At 51.2% G+C, this 22,334-nt stretch overlaps 1 protein-coding gene across 1 annotated transcript in view; it reads right to left on the bottom strand.

Annotated features, from left to right (window-relative positions):
• LOC146064936 (scavenger receptor cysteine-rich domain-containing group B protein-like) overlaps nucleotides 1–22,246 on the bottom strand; it is an 87,140-nt gene extending 64,894 nt beyond the window's left edge. Inside the window, exons 1-2 of the mRNA XM_083178977.1 lie at nucleotides 22,104–22,246; nucleotides 15,619–16,179 (exon numbers count right to left, since the gene is read on the bottom strand). Of these exons, the coding sequence (XP_083035103.1) occupies nucleotides 15,619–16,179; nucleotides 22,104–22,170 (628 nt within the window). The 5' untranslated portion in view covers nucleotides 22,171–22,246. The remainder of the gene's footprint in view (nucleotides 1–15,618; nucleotides 16,180–22,103) is intronic.
• Nucleotides 22,247–22,334: the final 88 nt, after the last annotated feature.

The raw sequence follows: 22,334 nt of genomic DNA, 5'->3' as shown, positions 1-22,334 counted from the left end.
AGGAATCTCCCCATTTCTGGGCAGACGGAGAGAACAATCTTCTATGAAATGGTCTGAACCACCACAATAGAAGCACAGGTCTAGCTGCCTGCGCCACTGACGTTCCTCCTCAGACAGCTGGGCTCGTGGTCTGCTTTGTGGTATGTCCTTACAAGGCTTATGAGAGTACTTCTCAGGAGTACTTGGAAGTGTAGTGGAAGTTCCTTTGAGCACAGTTCCACTGGAAAGGGGTACCAAAGAACTGTCCAATATGGCGGAGACTACAGAAAAAATTTTAGATGGTAATTCCTGTAGTTGATTCAGTAACTGGTGTAAAACCTTTAATGTCTCTGATTCTGGCTCTTTAAAGGTCCAAGCAGAACCAGATTGCAGATGGCAAAGTAACGGACTTATGACAGACCCACTGTCCGCAGAAGCCTCATTGTCCTCCTTTGGAGTAGCCAGGTAGTCAGGGGGTAGAGGTGAAGAGGCCAAATGACATGCGGCTGCAGATGTGACACGTGAGGATTCATTAGCCGGCAAGGATTGCTGCAGCTTGCAAGAACAACCAGATAAGTCTTGCCAGAACTTTGTGAGTAAGAACTGAAGATCAATCTGTCTCTCCATGCTGGCACCAGGATCTAGACAACCCACACTTCTCACACTCTGATCACTGACCAAGTCCATGTGACTTCAGCAAACTGTCACGAAATGGGTGTGTGGAATCAGTCGTGACTGGAGTGGTCAGATGGTGGATTGATGGAGTGGTGCGGATCTCAGGAAGAGAGGCGTGACCAGCCGGAGATGGGTTAACACAAACAGGTTTATTGAAGGAACTCATATAACAGATAATGTAACCAGGATCAATACTTCTTGATTGGACAAATAATAAATAGATGCAAGTCTCTGATAAATAACAAGTAACAAGAGATAGCAGTCCTTTGCAAAAATAAACAAGATGGCAGTCCGTTCAAAATAAACAAGATACGTGCCGGTAGTTCTGTGAGGATAAGGCAATGTTCAGGATTTGAGTTTAGAGAAAAGGATACCTGAAGATTGGACGGCTGGATGACTGAAGATTGGACGGCTGGATGACTGAAGATTGGACGGCTGGATGATTGAAGATTGGATGCTCTGGATGCGCTGAGATGTTACTCCCTCGGCGTCTATATTCAGAATGATTTCTGGCCAATCAGGAGCCGACTTTCTCGGCTCCTGATTGGCCGAGAAATCATTCTGTTCAGAGACGGCGAAGAGGAAACATCTCAGCGCCGGGCAAAGTCCTTCAAGCCGGGTACCAGTCGGGAGCAGCGCTGTCACCGGAGGTCGCCGCCGGGGAGCAGGTGAGTTGGATTTCCCTCCTTAGGTACCCCTCTGGACTACCACGGATCCCGGACCCCGGATTCTTCACGCCAGGAGCCCCGGAACCCCAGAACCAGCCCCGGAACCAGGACCAAGGCCCCGGAACCGGACTCTTCTGCCCTGGAGCCCCGGAGGAAGAATCCAGGATCCAGGGACCGACCTATGGGCTCAAGGTAGGTAAGTATCAGTGTGTGTGTGTTTTGTGTGTATTAAAGTTTTATTTTACAGGGTGTCAGTGTGATTTTGTGCACTATTTTTTACACTGCAGAACTACAAGTGCCAGCGGGCCCTTTAATGCCCCGCATGCTGGGACTTGTGGTTCCCCAAGTCCCAGCATGCGGGGTAGGCTTGCTGGGACTCATAGTTCGCCAGTGTAAAACAATAGTTATCATTCTTTTTTTTACACAAAGCATCAGCTCCATGCCCACAGCCCAGGGGCATGGAGGACAGCCCCGGACTATCAGCATGGGCTGGTAAGTCCTGGAGGGGGGGACCCCTTCATTGGGGGGGTCCCCACTTCCCCAGGACCCCTGCCCATGCTGACCAGCCAGGGGGTTAATGCTTTGGCCGGGGGGACTTGTATAAAAAGTCTCCCCCCGGCTGTGGCATTACCCTGCTGGCTGGTTGTGTCCGGTGCTGGTTCTTAAAATACGGGGGACCCCTTTTCACTTTGTCCCCCGTATTTTGGGAACCAGCGCCGGACCTTGAGTCTGGTGCTGGTTTCATAAAATCAAGGGGACCCCTATTTGTCGGGGACCCTGATTTTATGTCACCAGCACCGGCTCTGTGAGCCCGGGGCTGGTTACACTCGGGCGGGGGACCCCGCGCTCGGTTCTTTTTTTTACAACCTTGCGCTGTCCTGCAAATGTGCGATTTTCACACATGAAAATCACACATTTTCAGGACTAAAAACAGCGCACCACATCGCCACAAATCGACCCTATTCGCACTTTTCAGCCTCCAATGCGCATCACATTAAATATGCGCATTTAGGCAGAAAAATGCGATTTCAAAAAAGGCGATTTGCGGCGATATGGTGTGCAAATAAAACATGCGCACTTAGCGCAGATCATAGAATGTCACCCCCAGTGACAGAGTGACACCCAGGCAGCGGAGTTGGGGAACGGGGGAGATGATGGTGTAGGTGTGATAATATCACCTCCACGGTCAAATACATCTATTCCCTTTTTTTGCCACAAGACAAACTTCAGATTATCTTGTGCAGCCGGAAAACAAGGATTGCCACAAAAGGTCAGGGACCGGGAATGAGCCAGGTGCCTTTTCAGTAGCTTGTTTCCAGACCACCATGCCAAGTATGCGCTCCAAAATAATGGATGCGACTTCGCCTCTGCAGGGAGTACAGACCTTGGCGTATGTAATAGAGCTGACAGGGTATAAGGTCGAAGAGAGTCTTGCTCAAAGCTAAGGTTATTGTAAGCTATTGTGTCACTTTAAAAGGAACCGTTATATGTGTAAACCTAACTGATATTGTGTAAGTTAGCTACGCATCTTCATCATACGTACCATACTATAAAGTGGGAACAACCTACAGACATACACATTGCTGTTTTTCTCTCGGTTATGTTTCATCTACATGTGCTGAACCCTGAATTATCGAGGACCCAACAACAATAGTAGAAGGACTATATACAGTAACATCAGATCACCATCATAGCTGGTATTGGATGGTGGATGAGAGTAGAGGGACTCCGTGATAACCCACCATCTGCTGTCCGCCATCATAGCTGGTATTGGATGGTGGATGAGAGTAGAGGGACTCCATGATAACCCACCATCTGCTGTCCACCATCATAGCTGGTATTCGATGGTGGATGAGAGTAGAGGGACTCCGTGATAACCCACCATCTGCTGTCCACCATCATAGCTGGTATTCGATGGTGGATGAGAGTAGAGGGACCCCGTGATAACACACCATCTGCGGTCTACTATCATAGCTGGTATTGGATGATTGATGAGAGTAGAGGGACCCCGTGATAACCCACCATCTGCTTTCCACCATCATTGCTGGTATTGGATGGTGGATGAGAGTAGAGGGACTCCATGATAAGCCACCACCTGCTGTCCACCATCATAGCTGGTATTGGATGGTGGATGAGAGTAGAGGGACTCCGTGATAACCCACCATCTGCTGTCCACCATCATAGTTGGTATTGGATGGTGGATGAGAGTAGAGGGACTCTGTGATAACCCACCATCTGCTGTCCACCATCATAGCTGGTATTCGATGGTGGATGAGAGTAGAGGGACCCCATGATAACACACCATCTGCGGTCTACCATCATAGCTGGTATTGGATGATTGATGAGAGTAGAGGGACTCCGTGATAGCCCACCATCTGCTGTCCACCATCATAGCTGGTATTCGATGGTGGATGAGAGTAGCTGGACTCCGTGATAACCCACCATCTGCTGTCCACCAAAATAGCTGGTATTGGATGGTGGATGAGAGTAGAGGGACTCCGTGATAACCCACCATCTGCTGTCCGCCATCATAGCTGGTATTGGATGGTGGATGAGAGTAGAGGGACCCTGTGATAACCCACCATCTGCTGTCCACCATCATAGCTGGTATTGGATGGTGGATGAGAGTAGAGGGACTCCGTGATAACCCACCATCTACTGTCCACCATCATAGCTGGTATTGGATGGTGAATGAGAGTAGAGGGACTCCGTGATAACCCACAATCTGCTGTCCACCATCATAGCTGGTATTGGATGGTGGATGAGAGTAGAGGGACTCCGTGATAACCCACCATCATAGATGGTATTCGATGGTGGATGAAAGTAGAGGGACCCCGTGATAACACACTATCTGCTGTCCACCCTCATAGCTGGTATTGGATGGTGGATGAGAGTAGAGGGACTCCCTGATAACCCACCATCTGCTGTCCACCATCATAGCTGGTATTCGATGGTGGATGAGAGTAGAGGGACTCTGTGATAACCCACCATCTGCTGTCCACCATCATAGCTGGTATTGGATGGTGGATGAGAGTAGAGGGACTCTGTGATAACCCACCATCTGCTGTCCACTATCATAGCTGGTATTCGATGGTGGATGAGAGTAGAGGGACCCCGTGATAACACACCATTTGCGGTCTACCATCATAGCTGGTATTGGATGATTGATGAGAGTAGAGGGACTCCGTGATAACCCACCATCTGCTGTCCACCATGTATTCGATGGTGGATGAGAGTAGAGGGACTCCGTGATAACCCACCATCTGCTGTCCACCCTCATAGCTGGTATTGGATGGTGGATGAGAGTAGAGGGACTCCCTGATAACCCACCATCTGCTGTCCACCATCATAGCTGGTATTGGATTTTGGATGAGAGTAGAGGGACCCCGTGATAACCCACCATGTGCGGTCTACCATCATAGCTGGTATTGGATGATGGATGAGAGTAGAGGGACCCCGTGATAACCCACCATCTGCTGTCCACCTTCATAACTGGTATTGGATGGTGGATGAGAGTAGAGGGACTCCCTGATAACCCACCATCTGCTGTCCACCATCATAGCTGGTATTGGATGGTGGATGAGAGTAGAGGGACCCCATGATAACCCACCATCTGCTGTCCACCATCATAGCTGTTATTGGATGATTGATGAGAGTAGAGGGACTCTGTGATAACCCACCATCTGTTGTCCACCATCATAGCTGGTATTCTATGGTGGATGAGAGTAGAGGGACTCCCTGATAACCCACCATCTGCTGTCCACCATCATAGCTGGTATTGGATGGTGGATGAGAATAGAGGGACTCAGTGATAACCCACCATCTGCTGTCCGCCATCATAGCTAGTATTGGATAGTAGATGAGAGTAGAGGGCCTCCGTGATAATCCTCCATTTGCTGTCCACCATCATAGCTGTTATTGGATGATGGATGAGAGTAGAGGGACCCCGTGATAACACCACCATATGCTGTCCAGCATCATAGCTAGTATTGGATGGTGGATGAGAGTAGAGGGACTCCGTGATAACCCACCATCTGCTGTCCACCCTCATAGCTGGTATTGGATGGTGGATGAGAGTAGAGGGACTCCGTGATAACCCACCATCTGCTGTCCACCCTCATAGCTGGTATTCGATGGTGGATGAGAGTAGAGGGACTCCGTGATAACCCACCATCTGCTGTCCACCCTCATAGCTGGTATTGGATGGTGGATGAGAGTAGAGGGACTCCCTGATAACCCACCATCTGCTGTCCACCATCATAGCTGGTATTGGATTTTGGATGAGAGTAGAGGGACCCCATGATAACCCACCATCTGCTGTCCACCATCATAGCTGTTATTGGATGATTGATGAGAGTAGAGGGACTCTGTGATAACCCACCATCTGTTGTCCACCATCATAGCTGGTATTGGATGGTGGATGAGAGTAGAGGGACTCTGTGATAACCCACCATCTGCTGTCCACCATCATAGCTGGTATTGGATGGTGGATGAGAGTAGAGGGACTCTGTGATAACCCACCATCTGCTGTCCGCCATCATAGCTAGTATTGGATAGTGGATGAGAGTAGAGGGCCTCTGTGATAATCCTCCATTTGCTGTCCACCATCATAGCTGTTATTGGATGATGGATGAGAGTAGAGGGACTCCGTGATAACACCACCATCTGCTGTCCACCCTCATAGCTGGTATTGGATGATGGATGAGAATAGAGGGACCACGTGATAACCCACCATCTGCTGTCTGCCATCATAGCTGGTATTGGATGGTGGATGAGAGTAGCTGGACCCCACGATAGCCAATCAGAAAGATTAGAATGAAATTCAGTAGACACAAATGATCATCGGAATGGAGTATGTTGTGAAACATACTCTACACAGTGATAATAATAGAATGTACCCACACCCCAGTTACTGCGTGGTGCCCATGCTGTCTATAACAGGATAGACTGTACACCAGAGTATGCTGTAATTCTAATAAGTGCAGGCAGCAAACATGATGGCATAAAATTAGTTATGGTTACCATCAAAAGACAAACATTTGTCACTTTCCAGCTATACACTGCACATCAGGAGTGGGGCAGTATTAGAATCCCATGGACCACAAACTTATCAGGAGAGACAGTACAGGGAGTAGATGGAATGATAACAGGATGTGACAAAGCCCATACAGTATGTGTGCCTCTGGGGGCAGAGCTCGTGGTGTCAGTGTATTATGTAGGGGGAAACCTTCCCCCTGGCCAGACAGACAGACACCTGCCCCCCCCCCCCCCCAGGTGGGCTGTGGCTCAGTGGAGTAACTCCCATCTGTCCATAGGGGTCAATGCAGAGTGTGCATGTGCCCAATGCATGCACGACTCTGGCACTTAAGATGATTGGTTGGAGACCACAGGGTGGGCTTACCCACTGTGGTAATGTGTATCGGAGTAGCATAAAAGGAGGGCTGCTGCCATGTGTACAATTGTACTTCTACCTGACTTGAATGCTGTAACATCTGTATGCTGTGCCTCCTAGCAATACGAGAAGAGATTTTTTAAGATCTATGGGCACATAAACATCTTCTGCCTCACTCACTGTATTGTGGTACAGTGCAGCGCAATACAGTGCTCCACAATACAGTCCACCACAATACAGTGCTCCGCAATCTAGTCCTCCAAAATACAGTGCTTCACAATACAGTGCTCCGCAATACAGTCCACCACAATTCAGTGCTCCGCAAAGAATGCTATACAATACCACCCTCTGCAAAATAGTGCTCTCTGCAATACAGTCCTCCACAAAAGAGTGCTGCACAATACAGTCCTCCACAATACAGTCCTCCACAATACTGAGACTGATCCATGCAGACTGCCTATATGAATTCGTATTAGCGGCCCTATATATGGCTGTGAGGTGATGAGATTAATTTTAAAACATAATTATTTTACATTTTTAGATCACATTTACCTGCAGACATGCAGTACAGCCATGGGCACAATATTTGCCCCTAGTTTTGTGAATTTGCTAATGGGCCAATGGGAAAACAAGTATATCTACAGTGATCACCGTTTTAGGGGAAATATTATTCTTTTTGGTACTTGTTTCCTAGCACGGCGCCCGTCGTGGGTGACCTAATACCTTAAGTTAAGGTAACTTAAGGTATATGATGGACGCAACTGACGCAATATTTGGCAATTTTTAGCCTTTATTGCCGGCAATGAGAAAATCGCGTCCATCGCAATGGCATGCGATGTGACCGACGCGATCAAAGTGATATTACATAGGGAGCAATGTTAAATTAGCCGGCTATTACAAAATCGCGTTGATTGTGTCCCCTCGCGGGGCTCGCTGCGTTCGCCACGCTTCGGGCTCATTGGCTCGCTGTGCTCGCCACACTATATGAAATCAACTCCATGCCGACGTGGATAGTGGGGGTATGAAAAGGTCGGAGGACGCGTACCGCCGCCCCTCGCGGGCTCGCTGCACTCGCCAAGCTTCGGGTTGGCGTTGATCGTGGGGTGGCGTTAACAATGGGGGGCATTTCATCCATGAGGGTGGGTATACAATGAAAATTGGGGTCTGGGGGGCATTTTACATTGGGGCCAATGTAAAATCGGGTCTCAGGGACCATTTTACATTTGTTCCAATGTAAAAAATTGCGTTGATCGCATCGCATGTGATTTGGTTGCATGCAATGCGATCGACTCGATTTTTTGGGTCCCGATGGATGCAATTAAAATCGCTGGCACCGTGCTAGGAAACAAGTACCTTCTTTTTAAATGTTATAGTGACGATAATTTAATAATCTGGAATGGATCCCCCTAGGAGTTTGATTAATTTTTAAGCTACATAAGAAACGAAGGGGGAAATTTACTAAGAATAGGAATACAATTTTTCGTATACTTATTCTTAATACGAATTAATACAGTATGTATGCATACGGCTGTTCTAGCTGTATGAATATTCGTGTTCCGGAGGATAATTTACAAAGCAGTGGTATTTGACTGATGTCGTATCCATTCATATTAGCGCCCGTATATAGGGCCGCTAATACGAATTCATATATGCAAACTGCATGGATCAGTGAGAGAGTGTGTTAAAAAAAAGGGTTAAAAAAAAAGGGTTAAAAAAAAGAATTTAAAAAATGGTGTGGGGTCCCCCCCCCCGCGGTCGTAACTAGCCCCAGGCTCACAGAGCCGGTCCTGGTTGTAAAAAATCAGGGAACAAACAGAGTAGGGGTTCCCCATATTTTTTACAACCAGCACCAGGCTCAAGGTCCTGGTTCCCAAAATACGGGGGACAAAATGACTAGGGGTCCCCCGTATTTTAGAACCAGCACCAGGCTCAACCACAGCTGGGGGGAGACTTTTTATACAAGTCCCCCGGCCAAAGCATTACCCCCTGACCGGTCAGCCTGGGCAGGGGTCCTGAGGGATTGACTGATACGACCTCACCTAGAGTATTGTGTTCAGTTCTGGAGGCCATATCTCCAGAAGGATATAAATACATTAGAGACTGTACAAAGAAGAGCAACTAAAATGGTGCATGGCCTACATCACAAAACGTACCAGGAAAGACTAAAAGATCTTAATATGTATACTTTAGAGCAGAGAAGGGAAAGGGGGACATGATAGAAACTTTCACATATATCGGGTTATAACAAGGTACAGGTGGGAGACATTGTTCACAGGAAGAGGAGCAACAGAACACGGGGACATGCACTGACACTAGAGGGAGGAAGGTACAGGTGGGAGACATTCGTCACAGGAAGAGGAGCAGCAGAACACGAGGACATGCACTGACACTAGGGGGAGGAAGGTACAGGTGGGAGACATTCTTCACAGGAAGAGGAGCAGCAGAACACGAGGACACGCACTGATACTAGAGGGAGGAAGGTACAGGTGGGAGACATTCTTCACAGGAAGAGGAGCAGCAGAACACGAGGACATGCACTGACACTGGGGGGAGGAAGGTACAGGTGGGAGACATTCTTCACAGGAAGAGGAGCAGCAGAACACGAGGACATGCACTGACACTAGAGGGAGGAAGGTACAGGTGGGAGACATTCTTCACAGGAAGAGGAGCAGCAGAACACGAGGACATGCACTGACACTGGGGGGAGGAAGGTACAGGTGGGAGACATTCTTCACAGGAAGAGGAGCAGCAGAACACGAGGACATGCACTGACACTAGAGGGAGGAAGGTACAGGTGGGAGACATTAGTCACCGGAAGAGGAGCAGCAGAACATGAGGACATGCACTGACACTAGAGGGAGGAAGGTACAGGTGGGAGACATTCTTCACAGGAAGAGGAGCAGCAGAACACGAGGACACGCACTGACACTAGAGGGAGGAAGGTACAGGTGGGAGACATTCTTCACAGGAAGAGGAGCAGCAGAACATGAGGACACGCACTGACACTAGAGGGAGGAAGGTCCAGGTGGGAGACATTCTTCACAGGAAGAGGAGCAGCCGAACACGAGGACATGCACTGACACTAGAGGGAGGAAGGTACAGGTGGGAGACATTCTTTACAGGAAGAGGAGCAGCAGAACACGAGGACATGCACTGACACTGGGGGGAGGAAGGTACAGGTGGGAGACATTAGTCACAGGAAGAGGAGCTGCAGAACACGAGGACATGCACTGACACTGGAGGGAGGAAAGTACAGGTGGGAGACATTCTTCACAGGAAGAGGAGCAGCAGAACACGAGGACACGCACTGACACTAGAGGGAGGAAGGTACAGGTGGGAGACATTCTTCACAGGAAGAGGAGCAGCAGAACACGAGGACACGCACTGACACTAGGGGGAGGAAGGTACAGGTGGGAGACATTAGTCACAGGAAGAGGAGCAGCAGAACACGAGGACATGCACTGACACTGGGGGGAGGAAGGTACAGGTGGGAGACATTAGTCACAGGAAGAGGAGCTGCAGAACACGAGGACATGCACTGACATTGGAGGGAGGAAAGTACAGGTGGGAGACATTCTTCACAGGAAGAGGAGCAACAGAACACGAGGACATGCACTGACATTAGAGGGAGGAAGGTACAGGTGGTAGACATTAGTCACAAGAAGAGGAGCAGCAGAACACAAGGACATGCACTGACACTAGGGGGAGGAAGGTACAGGTGGGAGACATTAGTCACAGGAAGAGGAGCAACAGAACACAAGGACACGCACTGACACTAGAGGAAGGAAGGTGCAGGTGGGAGACATTAGTCACAAGAAGAGGAGCAGCAGAACACAAGGACATGCACTGACACTAGGGGGAGGAAGGTACAGGTGGGAGACATTAGTCACAGGAAGAGGAGCAACAGAACACAAGGACATGCACTGACACTAGAGGGAGGAAGATTCAGGGGAAATGTGAGGAAGAATTACTTCACAGAAAGAGTAGTAGATAAGTGGAATAGCTCACCATCAGAGGTGGTAGAGGCAAATACAGTAGTACAATGTAAACATGCTTGGGATAGGCATATTGTTATCCTTACACAGAAATAAGGATCAAATATGGTTTGAGGTAACATGTTTAATAGAGGGGCAGACTAGATGGACCAAGTGGTTCTTATCTGCCGTCAAATTCTATGTTTCTATGACCATTACAATGCTGATGGATTATCCAGGCTGAATCAACAGTCAGGTCTCCGATATTAAGACAATTCCTGTTTCGATTTAAGAAGGGGAAGATATGTGAGGAGGTAAGGAACTTGCCTGCTTGTGAGTAAGGAAAGAGTTAACCCTCTGGCCCAAATGTTGTGTTCTTAAATTGTAGTGCTCAGACTACAGAAGTCCCACAGGAAGCCTTCCAGAAGAAGACAGCAAAGGGGTGTTCCTTTTACAAAAGCCCTACTCATTCCCTTCTGGAAAGACTGACAATGTTGTTCACCAGTCAGCAAGGAGGAAATAAAACCAGAAGGGGACAATTGTGTTGTGGGAGTGAGGAACGATTAGTAAGAGAGAGAATGTGTGGTGAGGTTGTGGTGCAAAGCTAGACTCACTGGAGATTGTGGTGCACAGCTAGACTCACTGGAGGTTGTGATGCACAGCAAGACTCGCTGGAGGTTGTGGTGCACAGCTAGAGTCGCTGGAGGTTGTGGGGCACAGCTAGACTCGCTGGAGGTTGTGGTGCACAGCTAGACTCACTGGAGGTTGTGGTGCACAGCTAGACTCACTGGAGGTTGTGGCGCACAGCTAGAGTCACTGGAGGTTGTGGTGCACAGCTAGACTCACTGGAGGTTGTGGTGCACAGCTAGACTCACTGGAGGTTGTGGCGCACAGCTGGACTCACTGGAGGTTGTGGTGCACAGCTAGAGTCAATGGAGGTTGTGGCGCACAGCTAAACTCACTGGAGGTTGTGGCGAACAGCTAGACTCACTGGAGGTTGTGGCGCACAGCTAGACTCACTGGAGGTTGTGGTGCACAGCTAGACTCACTGGAGGTTGTGGTGCACAGCTGGGGCGAAATGTAATAGGGTGTGATTTTTGGACGAGTTCCAAACTCGCCAGAAATCGCACCTTTAAAAATCGCGTTTTTTGCCGCGAATTCGCATATGTAATGAGATGCGAATTAGCGACAAAAAATGCGATTTGCCGCGATTTCGGGCGATTTTTAGTCATGAAAATGTGCGCATTTTCAGTCACGAAAATGTGCGCATTTTCATAAATGCGATTTTGTGCAAAAAAAAAAAAGTTTAAAAAAAAACTGCGTGGGGTCCCCCCTCCTAAGCATAACCAGCCCCGGGCTCATTGAGCCGGACCTGGTTCCAAAAATACGGGGGGACAAAAAGCATAGGGGTCCCCCGTATTTCTGAATCCAGCCCCGGACTCTTGGACCGGTCCTGGTTCCAAAAATACGGGGGACAAAAAATCTGGGGGTCCCCCGTATTTTGAAACCAGCACCGGGCTCCAACAGCCCGCGGTGTCATGCCACAGCCGGGGGACACTTTTTATACAAGGTCCCCCGGCCAAAACATGAGCACCGTGGCTGGTCAGCCTTGGACGGGGTACCTGGAGGAGTGGGGACCCCCCCAATAAAGGGGTCCCCCCCCCAGGCTTCACCCATCCAGGGCTGAAGCCCGGGGCTGTCACCGGCATCCGTGGCCAGTGGACGCCGGCCTGATAGGGTTAAATCCATCATACGTTACATTGCTTTATACCGGAGAACTACAAGTGCCAGCAGACCTCCCCTGCATGCTGGGACTTGGAGAACCACAAGTCCCAGCATGCGGGGCATTAATGGGCCCGTTGGGACTTGTAGTTCACCTGTAAAAAGAATGTTTATAAAAAACACACACACAGAGAAGTAAAAGTTTATTACACACACACACCTCACTTTTACGCTAGCTGTGCACCACAACCTCCAGTGAGTCTAGCTGTGCACCACAACCTCCAGCGAGTCTAGCTGTGCACCACAACCTCCAGCGAGTCTAGCTGTGCACTACAACCTCCAGCGAGTCTAGCTGTGCACCACAACCTCCAGCGAGTCTAGCTGTGCACCACAACCTCCAGCGAGTCTAGCTGTGCACCACAACCTCCAGCGAGTCTAGCTGTGCACCACAACCTCCAGTGACTCTAGCTGTGCACCACAACCTCCAGTGACTCTAGCTGTGTACCACAACCTCCAGCGACTCTAGCTGTGCACCACAACCTCCAGTGAGGCTAGCTGTGCACCACAACCTCCAGTGAGTCTAGCTGTGCACCACAAACTCCAGTGAGTCTAGCTGTGCACCACAATGTGACTAAAAATCGCACTTCTAAAAGTGCGATTTCGCGGTAAAAAGTGCGATTTTTTACCGCGATTTTCAACCTATTAAATGTGCGATTTTCGGAAAATGTGCGATTTCGGACGTTTTTGACCCAAAATCGCACATGTCCAAAAATCACACCCTATTACATTTCGCCCCTAGACTCACTGGAGGTTGTGGTGCACAGCTAGACTCACTGGAGGTTGTGGCGCACAGCTAGACTCACTGGAGGTTGTGGCACACAGCTGAAATCACTGGAGGTTGTGGCGCACAGCTAGACTCACTGGAGGTTGTGGTGCACAGCTAGAGTCACTGGAGGTTGTGGTGCACAGCTAGACTCACTGGAGGTTGTGGTGCACAGCTAGCCTCACTGGAGGTTGTGGTGCACAGCTAGACTCACTGGAGGTTGTGGTGCACAGCTAGACTCACTGGAGGTTGTGGTGCACAGCTAGCCTCACTGGAGGTTGTGGTGCACAGCTAGCGTAACTGGAGGTTGTGGTGCACAGCTAGACTCGCTGGAGGTTGCGGTGCACAGCTAGACTCACTGGAGGTTGTGGTGCACAGCTAGCCTCACAGGAGGTTGTGGTGCACAGCTAGAGTCACTGGAGGTTGTGGTGCACAGCTAGCCTCACTGGAGGTTGTGGTGCACAGCTAGAGTCACTGGAGGTTGTGGTGCACAGCTAGACTTACTGGAGGTTGTGGTGCACAGCTAGACTCGCTGGAGGTTGTGGTGCACAGCTAGACTCACTGGAGGTTGTGGTGCACAGCTAGACTCGCTGGAGGTTGTGGTGCACAGCTAGACTCGCTGGAGATTGTGGTGCACAGCTAGAGTCGCTGGAGGTTGTGGTGCACAGCTAGACTCGCTGGAGGTTGTGGTGCACAGCTAGAGTCGCTGGAGGTTGTGGTGCACAGCTAGACTCGCTGGAGGTTGTGGTGCACAGCTAGAGTCGCTGGAGGTTGTGGTGCACAGCTAGAGTCACTGGAGGTTGTGGTGCACAGCTAGAGTCGCTGGAGGTTGTGGTGCACAGCTAGAGTCGCTGGAGGTTGTGGTGCACAGCTAGACTCACTGGAGGTTGTGGTGCACAGCTAGACTCGCTTGAGGTTGTGGTGCACAGCTAGACTCGCTGGAGGTTGTGGTGCACAGCTAGACTCGCTGGAGGTTGTGGTGCACAGCTAGACTCGCTGGAGGTTGTGGTGCACAGCTAGACTCGCTGGAGGTTGTGGTGCACAGCTAGAGTTGCTGGAGGTTGTGGGGCACAGCTAGAGTCGCTGGAGGTTGTGGTGCACAGCTAGCCTCGCTTGAGGTTGTGGTGCACAGCTAGACTCGCTGGAGGTTGTGGTGCACAGCTAGACTCGCTGGAGGTTGTGGTGCACAGCTAGACTCGCTGGAGGTTGTGGTGCACAGCTAGACTCGCTGGAGGTTGTGGTGCACAGCTAGACTCGCTGGAGGTTGTGGTGCACAGCTAGAGTCGCTGGAGGTTGTGGTGCACAGCTGGAGTCGCTGGAGGTTGTGGTGCACAGCTGGAGTCACTGGAGGTTGTGGTGCACAGCTGGAGTCACTGGAGGTTGTGGTGCACAGCTAGACTCACTGGAGGTTGTGGTGCACAGCTAGACTCACTGGAGGTTGTGGTGCACAGCTAGCCTAACTGGAGGTTGTGGTGCACAGCTAGCCTCACTGGAGGTTGTGGTGCACAGCTAAACTCACTGGAGGTTGTGGCGAACAGCTAGACTCACTGGAGGTTGTGGCGCACAGCTAGACTCACTGGAGGTTGTGGTGCACAGCTAGACTCACTGGAGGTTGTGGTGCACAGCTAGACTCACTGGAGGTTGTGGTGCACAGCTAGACTCACTGGAGGTTGTGGCGCACAGCTAGACTCACTGGAGGTTGTGGCACACAGCTGAAATCACTGGAGGTTGTGGCGCACAGCTAGACTCACTGGAGGTTGTGGCACACAGCTAGACTCACTGGAGGTTGTGGCGCACAGCTAGACTCACTGGAGGTTGTGGCGCACAGCTAGACTCACTGGAGGTTGTGGTGCACAGCTAGAGTCACTGGAGGTTGTAAGGCACAGCTAGAATCACTGGAGGTTGTGGCGCACCGCTAGACTCACTGGAGGTTGTGGTGCACAGCTAGACTCACTGGAGGTTGTGGTGCACAGCTAGACTCACTGGAGGTTGTGGTGCACAGCTAGACTCACTGGAGGTTGTGGTGTTGTCCCCTATGGGTCATTAGCTGCTCTGTGTTTCCTGCTACAGCTGTCACTGCTGCATCCAGAAGCCTCCTGTCCCTCTGTGTGTGCCACCGGTGCACAGCAGTATGTCCGCAGTGTATATGGTATATAGCCACCAGCCATGGTCTGGATATGTGGTCATCTTCCTGCCACAGTCACCAGCCAGTCTCCATAGCAGGTGGGCGGCTATATACCGTATACACCCCTGCGGACATACTGCTATACGCCGGCGGCAGACACAGACTGACAGGAGGCTTCTGGATGCACAGCAGAGATACAGAAACACATATCTGGAGAGGAGAATTATACTATCTGGCATATTCACAATTGGGATACTCACGTTGTTTCTTTGCATTGCGTTCCTTGGCCTCAAGGCTGCGGCACACAGATTGTGACAATGCAGACAGCGCATCATCCAGGCTGGGATACTGCAGCCGGCTAAACGAGTGAGTCTCGGTCGGATAGGAAGCTATTTCATCCAAGGTGTAGTCCTTCATCTCCCTATTTCCCAGGACAAATATCTCTAGTCCTGCTCTCTTCAGTTTGGGGATTTGGGGTTTGGCGTATACGTACGGGTAGATGCCATCCAGTATGAGAACAAGGATATGTGACACGCGGTCCGTGGTGGCTGTCGGCTGCCAGGTCATGGAATTAATGTATTCATAGATGGACGCTCCCTGTACGGTATAACGGAGCGCCCCGAGGGGCTGATTCTGGCGCATGTGCTCCCTCAGTTTGTCTGTTAGGAAACCATACAGATAAATGTCCACCTTGCTATTTGCGTCTTGAAACTTTTCTGCAAACTTTCTGAGTTGTGGAAGTTCATGTAAATTGCCCATGATATTGAAACGGTCAGATAATATGGTGATCTGTGTGGAGGTATTCACAGTGCGGGGGCATCCTGTGGGGACAGACACAGTGACAGCGGAGCATTATCCTGAGTGCGTCACACACCCAAAATGTACATACAGTAGATTCCAGCAATCTCTGCAACACAATGCTCCACAATACAGTGCACTACAATACAGTGCTCCTCAATACAGTGCTCCACAATACAGTGCACTACAATACAGTGCTCCTCAATCTAGTCCTCCAAAATACAGTGCTCCGCAATACAGTGCACCGCAATACAGTCCACTACAATACAGTGCTCCTCAATCTAGTCCTCCAAAATACAGTGCTCCGCAATACAGTGCACCGCAATACAGTGCACTACAATACAGTGCTCCTCAATCTAGTCCTCCAAAATACAGTGCTCCTCAATACAGTGCTCCACAATACAGTGCACTACAATACAGTGCTCCTCAATCTAGTCCTCCAAAATACAGTGCTCCGCAATACAGTGCACCGCAATACAGTCCACTACAATACAGTGCTCCGCAATCTAGTCCTCCAAAATACAGTGCTCCACAATACAGCCCACTACAATACAGTCCACTACGATACAGTGCTCCTCAATCTAGTCCTCCAAAATACAGTGCTCCACAATACAGTCCACTACAATACAGTGCTCCACAATACAGTGCTCCACAATACAGCCCACTACAATACAGTCCACTACAATACAGTGCTCCACAATACAGTGCTACCACAATACAGTGCACTACAATACAGTCCACTACAATACAGTCCACTACGATACAGTGCTCCTCAATCTAGTCCTCCAAAATACAGTGCTCCACAATACAGTCCACTACAATACAGTGCTCCACAATACAGTGCTCCACAATACAGCCCACTACAATACAGTGCTCCACAATACAGTGCTCCACAATACAGTGCACTACAATACAGTCCACTACAATACAGTCCACTACGATACAGTGCTCCTCAATCTAGTCCTCCAAAATACAGTGCTCCACAATACAGTCCACTACAATACAGTCCACTACAATACAGTGCTCCACAATACAGTGCTCCACAATACAGCCCACTACAATACAGTGCTCCACAATACAGTGCTCCACAATACAGTGCACTACAATACAGTCCACTACAATAAAGTCCACTACGATACAGTGCTCCTCAATCTAGTCCTCTAAAATACAGTGCTTCACAATACAGTCCACTACAATACAGTGCTCCACAATACAGTGCTCCGCAATACACTGCTCCACAATACAGTCCACTACAATACAGTGCTCCACAATACAGTGCTCCGCAATACAGTCCACTACAATACAGTGCTCCGCAATATAGTCCACTAAAATACAGTGCTCCTCAATCTAGTTCTCCAAAATACAGTGCTCCGCAATACAGTGCACCGCAATACAGTCCACTACATTACAGTGCTCCGCAATACAGTGCTCCACAATACAGTGCTCCATAATATAGTCCACTACATTACAGTGCTCCGCAATACAGTGCTTCACAATACAGTGCACCACAATACAGCCCACTACAATACAGTGCTCCATAATACAGTCCTCCACAATACAAGGCTCCACAATACAGTGCTCAGCAATACAGTGCTCCGCAATACAGTGCTCCATAATACAGTCCACTACATTACAATGCTCCACAATACAGTGCTCAGCAATACACTGATTCACGTAGTCTGCAATACAGTGTTCACCAATACACTGCTCACCTGACACTAAGCCAGAATGTCCACATCTTTAGCACCTCTAGGACACCCCCATGCTCCACATGCCCCCACGCTCAGGACCTCTAGGACACCAGACAAGCATGACCCATTCCCAGCTCCTCTGGGACAACTGATGTGCATGCCCCCACCCTTGGACATCTAGGACATCACCAGAAGTATGTCTCCAATCTCAGCGCCTCTAGGAGACCAGGACAGCATGCCCCCACCCTCAGCACCTCTAGGACATCAGGACAGCATGTCCCCACTATCAGCACCTCTAGGACATCAGGACAGCATGCCCCCACTATCAGCACCTCTAGGAAACTAGGACAGCATGCCCCCACTCCTAGCACCTCTAGGACAACAGGACAGCGTTCCCTCACTCTTAGCACCTCTAGGACACCAGGACAGCATGCCACCACCCTCAGCACCTCTAGGACATCAGGACAACATGCCCCCACTATCAGCACCTCTAGGACACCAGGACAGCATGCCACCACTCTTAGCGCCTCTAGGACACCAGGACAGTATGCCACCACTCTTAGCACCTCTAGGACACCAGGACAGCATGTCCCCACTCTTAGCACCTCTAGGACACCAGGACAGCATGCCCAAATCTCAGCACCTCTAGGACACCAGGACAGCATGCCCAAATCTCAGCACCTCTAGGACACCAGGACAGCATGTCCCCACTCTTAGCACCTCTAGGACACCAGGACAGCATGCCCCCACTCTTAGCACCTCTAGGACACCAGGACAGCATGCCCCCACTCTTAGCACCTCTAGGACACCAGGACAGTATGCCACCACTCTTAGCACCTCTAGGACACCAGGACAGCATGTCCCCACTCTTAGCACCTCTAGGACACCAGGACAGCATGCCCAAATCTCAGCACCTCTAGGACACCAGGACAGCATGCCCAAATCTCAGCACCTCTAGGACACCAGGACAGCATGTCCCCACTCTCAGAACCTCTAGGACACCAGGACAGCATGCCCTCCACTCTCAGAACCTCTAGGACACCAGGACAGCATGCCACCACTCTCAGAACCTCTAGGACACCAGGACAGCATGCCCCCACTCTTAGCACCTCTAGGACACCAGGACAGCATGTCCCCACTCTTAGCACCTCTAGGACACCAGGACAGCATGCCCAAATCTCAGCACCTCTAGGACAACAGGACAGCGTTCCCTCACTCTTAGCACCTCTAGGACACCAGGACAGCATGCCACCACCCTCAGCACCTCTAGGACATCAGGACAACATGCCCCCACTATCAGCACCTCTAGGACACCAGGACAGCATGCCACCACTCTTAGCACCTCTAGGACACCAGGACAGTATGCCACCACTCTTAGCACCTCTAGGACACCAGGACAGCATGTCCCCACTCTTAGCACCTCTAGGACACCAGGACAGCATGCCCAAATCTCAGCACCTCTAGGACACCAGGACAGCATGCCCAAATCTCAGCACCTCTAGGACACCAGGACAGCATGTCCCCACTCTTAGCACCTCTAGGACACCAGGACAGCATGCCCCCACTCTTAGCACCTCTAGGACACCAGGACAGCATGCCCCCACTCTTAGCACCTCTAGGACACCAGGACAGTATGCCACCACTCTTAGCACCTCTAGGACACCAGGACAGCATGTCCCCACTCTTAGCACCTCTAGGACACCAGGACAGCATGCCCAAATCTCAGCACCTCTAGGACACCAGGACAGCATGCCCAAATCTCAGCACCTCTAGGACACCAGGACAGCATGCCCTCCACTCTCAGAACCTCTAGGACACCAGGACAGCATGCCACCACTCTCAGAACCTCTAGGACACCAGGACAGCATGCCCCCACTCTTAGCACCTCTAGGACACCAGGACAGCATGTCCCCACTCTTAGCACCTCTAGGACACCAGGACAGCATGCCCAAATCTCAGCACCTCTAGGACACCAGGACAGCATGCCCAAATCTCAGCACCTCTAGGACACCAGGACAGCATGCCCAAATCTCAGCACCTCTAGGACACCAGGACAGCATGCCCAAATCTCAGCACCTCTAGGACACCAGGACAGCATGCCCCCCTCTCTCAGAACCTCTAGGACACCAGGACAGCATGCCCCCCTCTCTCAGAACCTCTAGGACACCAGGCGAGCATGCCCTCTCAGTCTCTGCACCTCTAGGACACCAGGACAGTATGCCCCCCACTCTCACAACCTCTAGGACACCAGGACAGCATGCCCCCACCCTCAGCACCTCTAGGACATCAGGACAACATGCCCCCACTATCAGAACCTCTAGGACATCAGGACAACATGCCCCCACTCCCAGCACCTCTAGGACACCAGGACAGCATGCCACCACTCCTAGCACCTCTAGGACATCAGGACAACATGCCCCCACTATCAGCACCTCTAGGACACCAGGACAGCATGTCACCACTCCTAGCACCTCTAGGACACCAGGCGAGCATGCCCCCCACTCTCACAACCTCTAGGACATCAGGCAAGCATGGCCACAGGGTCTGCACTGCTAGGACACCAGGACAGTATGCCCCCCACTCTTAGCACCTCTAGGACACCAGGACAGTATGCCACCACTCTTAGCACCTCTAGGACACCAGGACAGCATGCCCCCACTCTCAGAACCTCTAGGACAGCAGGACAGCATGCCCTCCACTCTCAGAACCTCTAGGACACCAGGACAGCATGCCCCCACTATCAGCACCTCTAGGATACCAGGACAGCATGCCCCCACTCTCAGAACCTCTAGGACACCAGGACAGCATGCCCTCCACTCTCAGAACCTCTAGGACACCAGGACAGCATGCCCTCCACTCTCAGAACCTCTAGGACACCAGGACAGCATGCCCTCCACTCTCAGAACCTCTAGGACACCAGGACAGCATGCCCCCACCCTCAGAACCTCTAGGACACCAGGACAGTATGCCCCCACTCCCAGCACCTCTAGGACACCAGGACAGCATGCCCCCACTCCCAGCACCTCTAGGACACCAGGACAGTATGCCCCCCACTCTCAGAACCTCTAGGACACCAGGACAGCATGCCCTCCACTCTCAGAACCTCTAGGACACCAGGACAGCATGCCCCCACCCTCAGAACCTCTAGGACACCAGGACAGTATGCCCCCACTCCCAGCACCTCTAGGACACCAGGACAGCATGCCCCCACTCCCAGCACCTCTAGGACACCAGGACAGTATGCCCCCCACTCTCACAACCTCTAGGACACCAGGACAGCATGCCCTCCACTCTCAGAACCTCTAGGACACCAGGACAGCATGGCCCCACTATCAGCACCTCTAGGATACCAGGACAGCATGCCCCCACTATCAGCACCTCTAGGATACCAGGACAGCATGCCCCCACTCTCAGAACCTCTAGGACACCAGGACAGCATGCCCTCCACTCTCAGAACCTCTAGGACACCAGGACAGCATGCCCTCCACTCTCAGAACCTCTAGGACACCAGGACAGCATGCCCTCCACTCTCAGAACCTCTAGGACACCAGGACAGCATGCCCTCCACTCTCAGAACCTCTAGGACACCAGGACAGCATGCCCCCACCCTCAGAACCTCTAGGACACCAGGACAGTATGCCCCCACTCCCAGCACCTCTAGGACACCAGGACAGCATGCCCCCACTCCCAGCACCTCTAGGACACCAGGACAGTATGCCCCCCACTCTCAGAACCTCTAGGACACCAGGCGAGCATGCCCCCACTCCCAGCACCTCTAGGACACCAGGACAGCATGCCCCCACTCTCAGAACCTCTAGGACACCAGGCGAGCATGCCCCCACTCCCAGCACCTCTAGGACACCAGGACAGCATGCCCTCCACTCTCAGAACCTCTAGGACACCAGGACAGCATGCCCTCCACTCTCAGAACCTCTAGGACACCAGGACAGCATGCCCCCACTATCAGCACCTCTAGGACACCAGGACAGCATGCCCCCACTATCAGCACCTCTAGGACACCAGGACAGTATGCCCCCACCCTCAGAACCTCTAGGACACCAGGACAGTATGCCCCCACTCTCAGAACCTCTAGGACACCAGGACAGTATGCCCCCACTCTTAGCGCCTCTAGGACACCAGGACAGTATGCCCCCCACTCTCAGCACCTCTAGGACACCAGGCGAGCATGGCCACCTCTAGGAGTATGAGATGGACCTTGGAGCAGTATGACAGGTACATGTTACCCGAGAACCCACCTTTAGCTGCAGCACAGGATATGGTGATGAGCAGGAGGATGAGGACCGCCATGGTGGATGGATGCATGGGGACTGCGGTATGGAGCAGCAGATGGGGCAGAGGTCATGTTTATCATCTGGTTAATGAACAGACCACAGAGGTCAGAGCACATGTAAGACGCCCACACACGCGTGTTCCTGGATATATCTGTGTAAGGACACTTCTCTGGGCAATGTGTTGGTTCTCTTATC

The sequence above is a fragment of the Crinia signifera genome, chromosome 3 (assembly GCF_055691185.1).
Source record: "Crinia signifera chromosome 3, ASM5569118v1, whole genome shotgun sequence".
Lineage (NCBI taxonomy): Eukaryota > Metazoa > Chordata > Amphibia > Anura > Myobatrachidae > Crinia > Crinia signifera.
The sequence above is the reverse complement of the archived record's forward strand: the minus strand, read 5'-3'. Positions and strand labels throughout refer to the sequence as shown.